The 11,352-nt window shown below is 33.9% G+C and overlaps 2 protein-coding genes across 2 annotated transcripts; one reads left to right on the forward strand and one right to left on the reverse strand.

Annotated features, from left to right (window-relative positions):
- Positions 1-8,084: 8,084 nt before the first annotated feature.
- LOC132189444 (RING-H2 finger protein ATL7-like) lies at positions 8,085-9,642 on the forward strand. The gene is made up of 3 exons (XM_059604183.1): positions 8,085-8,282; positions 8,395-8,480; positions 9,420-9,642. Exons 1-3 carry the CDS (start codon positions 8,085-8,087, stop codon positions 9,640-9,642), a joined length of 507 nt encoding a protein of 168 aa, XP_059460166.1.
- Positions 9,643-9,941: 299 nt separating this feature from the next.
- On the reverse strand, positions 9,942-11,340 carry LOC132190335 (uncharacterized). Its single transcript, XM_059605291.1, has 4 exons — positions 11,032-11,340; positions 10,544-10,603; positions 10,295-10,341; positions 9,942-10,174 (listed from the first exon to the last, which is right to left on the reverse strand). The coding sequence occupies exons 1-4, from the start codon at positions 11,197-11,199 to the stop codon at positions 10,087-10,089; spliced, it is 363 nt and encodes a 120-aa protein (XP_059461274.1). The 5' UTR covers positions 11,200-11,340; the 3' UTR covers positions 9,942-10,086.
- Positions 11,341-11,352: the final 12 nt, after the last annotated feature.

The following is an 11,352-nucleotide window of genomic DNA, read 5'->3' on the forward strand; positions in this document are numbered from 1 at the left end:
AGAGAATTTGAAAACCTTTTGTATTCTTAATTAAGATAATTAACTGCATTACAAATAAAATTTCTACGTTTTAAATGCCCAAAATTTGTTCACTCTTTAAAATGCCACAGTGAAATACAAAGTATTATTTGCCATCAACTTGGGCCATGTGCCCTTTGCCACCTAGGATTTTGATGGGCAAAAGATGAGGGTTTTATTAGATTCTAGCATTTTTCAAAAGAAAATTACATAGAGACAAAGAATTTAGAAACATTTTGTATTCTTCATTAAGACAATTAAATGCATTACAAATAAAATCCCTACGTTTTAAATGCCCAAAATTTGTTCACTCTTTAAAACGCCGTGTGTCGCAATCCTACGCACTCTTTAAGCCAAAATTTGTTCCACACCTAGATAGATGTTGCAGCTCATAATATTGAATGTACAAACCTGTTTTTTTTATTTTTTTTTTTATTTCTAACTTTCTTTCAAGGAGTTCTATAAATATGCAATGTTAACACCTCAAAATTTGTAGACAGGAAATATGTCTGGCAACAAAGTTGGTGCAATACATCTTCTCCTTGTGTGTGGTAATCAAGCTTCCACTCCTCTTCAGTTATATTCTCTTCCGTCTGTTTCTTAATTTTGTGTTTTTTTTTTTTTTCTTTTGATGCATGCGACAAAGAAATGAAAGTAATTTTGAGTTATTTGTTAAAATTTTTATTTTTATTTTTATTTTTTATTTTTTTTTGAAAAAAACAAAAACAAATGAAAGGGATTGAGAATGAAAACGTGTTATAAGAAAAAAACAATATATAATTTCTTTTACAAAAATCTATCTTTTCAAGTTATTTACTTCAATTTCATATAAAAGTTTCTCAAATGTTATCTTCTTCAACATATTGATGACCAGGTGCAATTCTACTGAGCTTCAATCCAGAAACTGCGAGCGCGAAAATATGCCCACAATTTTGCTATGTGGATATAGCGTATATTACCTGCCCATCTTCGGGCAATGAACCCCTTGAGCCTACGTATAAAAACTGCAATTGCTGCTTGGCTGGAAAGGGCTGCCGCCTTTACCGGGCTGATGGAAGTTTAATCTGCACTGCGGCTTGAAGCAGGGGGAGTTGACAGATGATAATAATATCTAATTAAATAAAACAATAGAGACTTAATTCATTGTCTCTATATATGTTATAATACAATAAAAATGTTTGTTATAATAGTATATTTGAAAATACAGTGGATCCAATGGATGATGCTGTGATTTATAGTGTGGTTTCGTATATTACTCTATTTGTCTCATTATGTTTTGCTGTAGAATTTAGTCAGAAAGTTTGTTTGAAGGAGATGTGATGCAGATAGTGAATATTTGAAGGAGACAATCAAGACTAATTTCACTATCAGGAGGAGGAGAAGGAGTACAAATTAAGAGTAGTAAGAAAACCATTCAAAACTCATCTAACACCCATAAGGGTAATCACAAAGTCCAAATAATATGCTTGAACATGAGAGCTGGAAATGGCTTAGTCAACATGTCCGCTTGATTTTCCTTTTAGGATTAAAACACCACAATCTATATCAGTTCACCCCATTAGCAACCTATCGTTAAGTGCTCAGGGTGGGAATACGACTAGCAATCTTTCGTTACGTGCGTGAATATGTTTAACAACCCAGTGTAAATTAGTGGGAGATCGAATACGGTTAGCAAAATAATAAAATGGAAAGTAAAAATAAAGTAAAGCAAGGAAAATGTAATTAAGCTAAACGTTTCAGTATATGAGATTATGAATATGTTTTACACTCTAGCAAAAAAAAGTACGGGTTCATTCAATCAATCTTGAAGAGTCTGGATAAAATAGAAAAGTAAAGAGAGAATATAAACGGATGAGGAAAAAGATAATAAGACAAATAAAGCATATTAACAAAACTCTTAGAGAAGCAAAAGAACCAGAAAATTAAGTGATAAGCTGTTTGAAAACTAAAAATCTTAATCACATACATAGACTAATTAACTAACAAGTATATATATATCAAATAGAGTACTCCAATCGATTTCAATGAAAAACAGCATCTGCTTTTTTAAGTTGGAGATTTATTAGCAAATGAGGAACTTGGATATATATTCCTCCATTGCTGGCTTCTAACATGTTGACCATTGCCATAATTAATTAGTGTTCAAAAGCATCTTGCAAAGTTGACTTTGGTGCATGCAAACCATGTGTTGGATGATTCCATACCTGATGTTGAAGAGTTGAATATATATATACCAACTTTTAATTTTTAATTTCTTCCAAGGAGTACTATAAGTATGCAATGTTAACACCTGAAAATTATAGAGGAAATTAATATGGCTACAGGCAACAAAGTTGGTGCAATATATCTTCTCATTTTGTGCAGTAAACTCCTACTCCTATTCAATTTTTGTCGAGATGATGATTTGCTGAGTAGGTGCAATTCTACTGAGCGTCAATCCAACAATTGTGAGCGCAAGAACAATATGCCCAGTTTATCCATGCATAGCAAATGAAGGAGGGTATATGAACTGCCCATCTCCGGCCAGTACTACTGCTAAGCAACTTAGTCCGCCATGCAATTGTTGCTATGCTCCAAGGGGCTGCACCATTTACACTGCTTCTGGATCTCCAATCTGTACTGCCACTTGATCGAATGGATCGATGGATATGGACATGTTTTATACTATTCATATTTGGTTGGTTTGCAACATAAAAGTTGTCTGTGTGTTGTTACATAAAGACAATTAATTGTACTGTCGTATTATCCTATTTGTTTTTGTATTGCCTATATTTTGTACTTGTACTTCCACAGTACTATCATATCATTTCCTATTTGAACCCTGAAGCGATTTGGTCGTATGTTGTACAATAAAGATTTACCCTGTTGTGCTTTATGCGTGCAATCACATTAATCCAATGTGTGTTATTTCTTCTCTTTTTCTCATCTCAATTTCTCTAATCTGTTGGACACTTTAACAAAAACTCTAGCTCAAGATTGTTTAAGCACGCTCTATTAAGTCACTAAGCAGCAATGGCGGAATGACAATGACTTTGGGCGCCGCCCAAAGCTGCGGCCGTGTTGTCCACACACTGCCATGTCTACTCGATCAGCCAAGTTGTTGGACCGTTCCATAGATTTGCCATTGGTCGCCTCATATCCACCCTGAACGTCGCCATAACATCCCTGACGCACCTCCATGCGTCGCCCAAAGTCACTGTCGTTTCGCCACTGCCGCTTCAGCCACAGGCCGCCACCATCATCCAATCTCGTCAGCAGGACCTCTGTTCAATAACTCTTCCTCTAGCGATTCTAGATCCACCGCGAACGCCACTGTTTGAGACCTACTGCGCCCTCACTCACCTCTTAGCCATCGGTGCGTGATTCATACGCACCCAGGGCAGCCTTTTGTGCCGTGCTTGCATTACACGCACGAAGCTCCCCTTACTGCAACCACGTGTCACTCAAAGAGATCGCCACGCCAAACCTAAAGCCATGTCAGCCCTAGTGACACATCAGAACCTTGTCAGACTTGACCTTTTTGTGTTGACTATTGACTTTGACTTTTTAGTGTTGACTATTGACTTTGACTATTCTCATAGTTGACCAGGTGTTTCCTACTCAATTTTTCGTTCTGATTTCATATTTGTGGTTTATTTTTGCTTTTAGCATCATTATATGGCGCAGGATGAGATTCTTCACCAAGTTAAGGCGTTTGTTTTATGCGGTTCAAGTTGGTTCATGCATTGTTAAATTTGGTTCCACAGTCTTTTTCGGCACAATTCAACCCGGTTCAATCTTCTTGTGGTGGGTACTCTTGGGTCAGACTAATCTTTCATCCGATCCACGGATTTTTGGGCCAAAGAAGCCCATTTCGACCGACCCACTTATGCCTTCCCAACTGCCGCCATCACTAGTCACTGCAACCTCTACCCAGGCTATCGATCCATTACTAGTCAGAATTTGCCGGTCAGACCGATCCTTTCAACGATCCATAGGTTTTTAGGCATGATTAGTCCCCTCAACTGGCCCTTTTCTCTTAGTTCAGCTAACCAGGCGAGATAGTTCAAGGGTTTCGGGCCGTAATAGCTCGTTCAACTAGTCATTTTCTCTCCGCTCAATCGACCAAGCAAGCTAGTCCATTACTAGTATATGGTTTTCAAGTCAAACTACTACCAAGTGAACCATGCTCTAGCTCAAATGCATGGCTCAAGCAACTTTTATGGCGTCACTCTGGCATTTTTTTTTTTGGCGACTTCTTCTTTTTTGCCCTTTCTTTTATCCTAAATTCAAGGTTACACCTTGAGTTTGAGGAGGATGTTATAATATTTTATATTATTCTCTAAGGTTTATTAATTTTCTTATTAGAGTTTATTCATTACCTTAATTAATATAGGGTTTCTTGCTTATTACTCATAGCCTTTCTATAAATAGAGGACTCTGTAATCACATCAATATCATTCTTAATACAATGTAGTACATTATATTCTTCCGCTCTCTCTCTTCTCTCTCATTCTTCCGCTCTCCAATATATTTAACAGTTGGATTGAAAGTTTTAATAGGCTCATGGAGAACCCTTCTCACCACCGAGTTTCGAAATGACTCATGAAAGTAGCGCAACACTTGCATCAAGAGCCCCGTGGGGGTAGTGCAACAAAAATTTTTGATAGCACAAATCTAAGTCGATCAATTTTTGTTTAATTATTATTAGATGATCTGTTGATCTTTTGACAAAGTTGAGTGTCAGATGAGTGGGGTGATCAGATCTGGGCCTAGTAACACTGATATGGATTCTACTTATTTGCATACAGATAATGATAGCATTACTCTTAAAGAATTATATTAGGGCCACAAAAGGAGTTGAACGTACAGCTTGAACCTTTCTCGTGTTGTGCCTGTAAACCAATGAAAACCAATCCATTAGGCGAAATAGGCAGAAAAAAGAAGAAGCAATAATTAGGACCAACATATAAATGAAAAGAGCAAAAATGCCACTTCGATAGAGTTGACCCCCCCCCCCACTTGCGGGGTGGCTTATAGGCCACTCCCACCTTGGGAACTCGTTGGGGGCACCCACCACCCCTAGCAGTGCCCCACAAGGAGCGAGTTCCCCTTGCCTTTTTCAATTTTTATTTTTTAAGATTTTATTTTTTATTTTATATATATATATGTGAAGTGGTACCAATATGAAGTGGTACCAATGAATGTTAAAATTTTCCGGAAATTCAACCTAAAGACTCATTTCAAATTTGCCAAAAAACTTATGCTGAACTTTAATTAGTTGTTATTTAAAATAGTGCTTTGAGTTAGAGATTTATTTTAATTTTTCCAAAAGAAAATTTGGGTGGTTACGCCACCCCTATCTTCGATATATATATTTTTTAAAGGTTAATTTTGATAATTCTAAATGGTAAATATGATTTTTCAATGGTCAAAGTGATTTTCAAAATATTTTAGTCAAATGGTTATATGCAAGGCACATAACCAGTTTTCCATCTAATTTAACAGTCAACACTAATAGAGCTAGTGATATTTTTGCCATAAAATTATAGTTTGATGTATTTAAGTGTTGCACCTATCAATTCGCATGGCTCTTTTTAAATTGGCCGGTAATTTCGGGAGTTTAAGTATATTTTTTCTTTTTTTCTTTTTATATGAACTTTTATTTTATAGGTCACTTACCAAAAAACTAATAACCTTTGAGTTTTTGGTAACTGAACTATTAGGTTTGAATATAAACTCTCCTAGAAGAGGGTGGGTTTGAATATAAAATCATATACCTTTCAAACAATTAAAAACACACACACAATTCCAAATCAAAATCATAGAAAGATAAACAGTAAATTGCTTGTGGATGATTTAGTTGGCCAATAAATGGTGAAAGATTTGGTGGTGGCTGGGTGTTATATTGTCCAAGATTTGATTGTGTCGTCTTTATGGGCTTGTCTTTGATTTCTTTTTTCTTTTTCTTTTTTAAGCAAAAATGAAATTAATTGTAGCTATTCTACTTTTTAGTCCGTTGGGATTTAGAACCCTACAGGGAGATTTAAATGGTGGAAACCACAGGAGCTCCTTCAAGTCCGACTAAACCATAGTATCAGGGCATCAATGAAACTTAAGACAATTAATACTAATAAGATTGAGAATTCTCATTTCGGGAGTCAAACTCTCACTTTAGTACATGTTCAATTAGTTTGAGAATTTTTTTAGGCAACTGAACCACTAATGATCGTCTTTGATTGAGGCTTCTTTTATGGGCTAACCCTGGACCTTGAACATAAATATTGTGCTTGTTGGAACCATGTAAATACATTGATAGGCGTGTTTGTTAATATGTTTTTTGGTTGAAAAGTGTTTGACGTGATATAAATGTGAAAAAAGTGTTATGTGCTTTTTGGTTGTTTGTTAGTGTTTATATTTTGAGTAATTTTATATATTTAATAAATTGTTATACAACTATCATATAATTTGATGATGTACATCAAATTACTGGCACATGTGCGAGTAAAAATCAGTCATTAGATTAGTACTTGTAAAAAATAAAAAATAATTAGTTATTTTCACTGGCACATCATCATAATTATATCGCAAACAGTCGTATAGGCTGCATAGCTGTCTACTAAATAACACAACTGTTTTTAATGAACAAAGCCACAACTTGTGATTGAATGAATCGGAACTGAAAATATATATATATATATATATATATATATATATATATATATATATATATATATATATATATTTTTAGAGCGGCTGATTAGTGTTTACTCATAACTTGTCTCTGTGTTTTTTCTGCGACTCGAGGAGTTTTGGACCCCTTCATCAAAAGATTAAGAAGTGTGATTACTGATCAACTAAGACCAAAATAAATTACAAAGAGAGAGCTCTTTCACTGCACCAAAAGTTAGAGACAAGGAGTAAATATTCTCTCCAATTACACCAGAAGACGCTTTGCTTTAAGCTCTTGATCATATGTAAACTCTAATTTGATCATTTATTGGCTGGAGATGCACTCATGTAATTTTAAATTGCTTGCATCATTTTATGAAGTTTAATTCTTAACAATCGTTCCATTGTACCAAAAAGCCACCAAGATTAGGCTCCTAATTATATATTTATCATTAACATATCTTACTGAAGATTATGATTTTGACAAGAAGAAATAACTTAAAGCAAGTGGGTCTTAAAAACTTTAAAATATTTAAGTCGTACAGCAAATATCTTTAGGGTATGTTTGTTAATCAAATATTTGTTTTGGGAGTACTTTTTTATTTTTTATTTGAAAAATTATTAACATAAATGAGATAATTATTTTTGTGTTTTTAACAGTATTTTGTAATTAGATTGTTAATATATTTGTCTTGAAAAAAAAAGAAAAAAAAAAGAAGAAGAAAAATGCAAAATTAGTCCCTGAATTTACCTAATTTGCAATTAACTCTATTTGATATCAAAATGAACTAAAAAGTTTATGAAGTATGCCAAAAAAACAATTTAGTCCCTCCACTCAAATTTCATTCACTGACTTAATTCACAGATTCAGATAACATAAAATATTATAGCCAATAAAATTGTGATTCATGTCCTATTTAAGTCAGTGTTATATTAACGGAATCTATTAAATTAGTGAACGAAATTTGACTATAGAGACTAAATTGTTTTTTTCACATTCTTAGTGACCTTTGAGTTCATTTTGATATCACAATTATGATTTAATTGTAAATCAGGTAAACCACAATGACTAATTTTGCATTTTTTTTTAAAAAAAAAAAACAAAACAAAACAAAAACAAAAACAAATATGAAGTAACATAAAGAGCTCTTTCATTATATTTATTTTATATATAACTAATTAGTTATATATTTTATACTTTCATTATAACATAGTCTTAAAAATATTTTATATGATCTCATTCTTTATATAGTAGAGTGATTAATACTGTCTGTGCCCCTCTCTCTCTCTCTCTCTCTCTCTCTCTCTCTTCATGTGATCTGGTTATTTTCTCCTACAAAGTTGATTTAATTTCTCATCTTTGTGTTTCTTTTTTTGTCTATAAAATTTAAGCTGTCTTCGGAGCACAATTGGAGATGCCTCAGATTGATTCAGTCCCATCTTCAACTTCAAGATCTGTAACTATAGAGAAGCAATACCAAGCTCTTATTGTCCTCATACCTGTTTCCATTGCTGCTATCATTCTCCTCTTATTCTACGTTTTCTATCTTCGTCGTGGAGGAGGCCTTCGGGCAAGGAGAGCATCTACAGAGAACAATAATGACATGTCAAACGTAGGATTAATTAATTAATATTATCATGTTTTTCTAGCTTTCAAAAAGTTATATATGTTATCCATTTTGAGTGTGCCTTTCTTTACATCTTTTCGATCTGTTTGTGATTCAGCCCCTTGAATTCGGCTTGAGGAAAGATATAGCAGCAATGCTACCCGCTGCTGCATTAAAGGACAGCTTCAATTCAAGAGATCCACAGTGAGTACGCTTACACTACTGTTACTTTTCCTTATGTTCATAGGTGATTCAATTCATCTCTTTTGATTAGTTTAACATGCTATTAGAGTAGAGGTCGTGAGTTTAAACTCTGTTTTCGTTATTTATCTCCCATTTTAATTAAATATTATGCGTGTTAGATTTTACCTATTAAGAGAGAGTTTGAATTTAACAGTTGCCAGTTGCCAAATATCTCATTCGAACAAACACATATCTCCATCTAATGCTAGAATGCATACTAGAATTCACTTTGTGTCCTACTAAATGTGACGTGTCTTTTATAATATATCAAAATCTAATAATGAGTATTTCAAATTCAATAGTAATTTTAAACGCCACGTCATATTTGAGATGACACAAAATCATCCTTCTAGCATTACTCATCCATCTGATCATAGTTCTAGAGAATGTTCATCTCATGGTAGTTCTGTAGGTTGTTTCTGTTTAGTTTTGTCCGAAGTAAAACATGTCTCAATATCATTGAAATGAGAGAAATGCTTCCTGTTGTCCTATACAAGGGTGTGATCTTTTTCCTTGCATTAAGGAGTGAGAGAGTGGATGTTGGAACTAGTGATTCATATTAGAACACCAGTGGTTGGTCAAGTAGACGGAGCATAGTAAATGGAGCGAAGTGGAGTTCACAGAGTGGGAGACATCCGTACAATTAGGATTTTATATATATATATATATATATATGTTATGTTGTAACCCTGAATCATTAATAGAAAAATACAGAAAAATACAGCCACACTCTTTGTGGATGTAGACACATTGCCAAATTACGTTAAATCTGTGTCTTGACTCGCTCTTAATCTCTCTTTTTGATTTCATATTATTCATCATGGTTGTACACAGTAAAAACAGTAGAGCTTATATTTAACTTCCCCTCCTGTCTATTTTGGAACCCTCTTTATGTTGCAGATGCTCAGTATGCCTTGGAAACTACCAAGAAGATGATAAGCTTCAAGAAATACCAGAATGTGGTCATATCTTTCACGTCGACTGCATTGGTCGCTGGCTCACCACCCACACCACCTGCCCACTCTGCCGCCTCTCCCTCCTCTCTTCCATGGAAACTCCAGAATTGAGGCTTGAGCCAATTGATGATGTTGATCACCACCACCTAGACACTAGCCAGCAGTAGAACATCTCTTGAAGAGAGTTCCAGAGCTTGTGAAGAAACAAAAGCTATCTAATTGTTAATTCAATTAAGCTCTGAAGCATACTGGTGGATTATCTTGTTTAATTTTTCTTCTTTTTATAATTTGACAATGTTACGTACACAAACTTATCTCTTCCTACCTTTAAATAGTTCTTGAATATTTTTTTAATAAAGGCCGATTCAAAAGCTCATATCAGCCTAATTATAAAAAGAAAAATAGAAAATAAGATAAGAGTCGAGTATATAACATTACTAATTAATATTTTAATGTTACGGAAGTCTCATCAAACATACATAGATTTTTAATTAATTAATAAGTACAATATACAAATACAATGTACTAAAAATTTTCAGTATACAAGAAGTTTATATACGTTCAGCATTTTAAATAATTACAAAATTCTTAATTACTTCGTGCATGCAGTATTATCGCTCTCCTCTTTGCTCTGGCGTCAGCCCACCCTGCCCACAGCTGGGGCAACTCTTTAGCCCGAATCCTTGGCAATCAAAACATCTAAAAGCAATGCACGATAAAAACTAATTTACACCAGAAAAATTTGCAGATGACATATATATTCTTCAAATTCATAGATAAGCAAAGAAGTTTCTTCAAAAATAATAGAAATCAACTTACTTCCACCGCTCAAAAATATTTCCATTCTTTTTATTTCTTCCTGTGCCCTATATATATATGAGAAATTGTTTTAGTTTCAGAAAACTACAAAAATATGAGAATGAAGTATATAATTCATTTATATCAGTATATGCGTTAACGGTTAGAATATTAATTAAATAATTAAATTTTTTATTAGCTTAAGCTTTCAATCTTTTAGAAATTAATTATATATAAAGTATAAATTGCTTTATAAAATGAATTATGTACCTTGCATCCTGGACATTCTATAGCACCTTTTCCTCTACATGTTTCACAACTTTTCAAAAGCTGCAGAACGTTTGGAAAAAGAAAATGAATATAAATATACATACATCATCTAAGTTCAAATATATATATAGATGCAATATACCAGCACTAGCAATTGAGAAAGGCTTGAAGATTAATCTCTTGCTTTGTAGGTCCTATTCTCTTGTGTTCATACAAATTTTTGTAATCCCCAGTCAATCAAGCTCCGGGAAGTTGTTTAACCTTAAACTTATATCACTTATGCATTTGAGTTTCTCTCAAACTTAAACTTTTGTAATATTCATCTCTTTATAAATAGAACACCACCTTAACCTGTATTATGGTAAGGTAGCAAATTAAGATAATTAATCACAGCATCTTATATCACTCGACTTAAAAGCTTAAATATATAATTAAGTTAAAAAATTATTAGGGTAAATAAATAAGAGCAATAAATAGAAAGATTTTACCGAACCAATCGAAAATCCTCCAGATTTTGAAGCACAAGCTGTTGTTGTTCTCCGTGTTTGCTCTATGCCGCCTATGATCGGTATTCTTGGAGTAAACTGAGGATGCAGAAGATGTGGTGGCAATGCTGGAGGAGTCAAGCGATTGCAACACAAAGAGAGCTCAGCCATTGAAACACAATTTTATGATAATCTTTTCACCTATCTAGCTAGCTAGCTTCAACAATTATTATGGTCGGTGGCTTTGCTTCTTCTCCTTTAGAAGTATGAAGTTGGAATGAGTGGATCGGATAACAGTGAGCTCGTGACACCCACAAATGCTCA

The sequence above is a fragment of the Corylus avellana genome, chromosome ca8 (genome assembly GCF_901000735.1).
Source record: "Corylus avellana chromosome ca8, CavTom2PMs-1.0".
In the NCBI taxonomy this organism is placed as follows: Eukaryota; Viridiplantae; Streptophyta; class Magnoliopsida; order Fagales; family Betulaceae; genus Corylus; species Corylus avellana.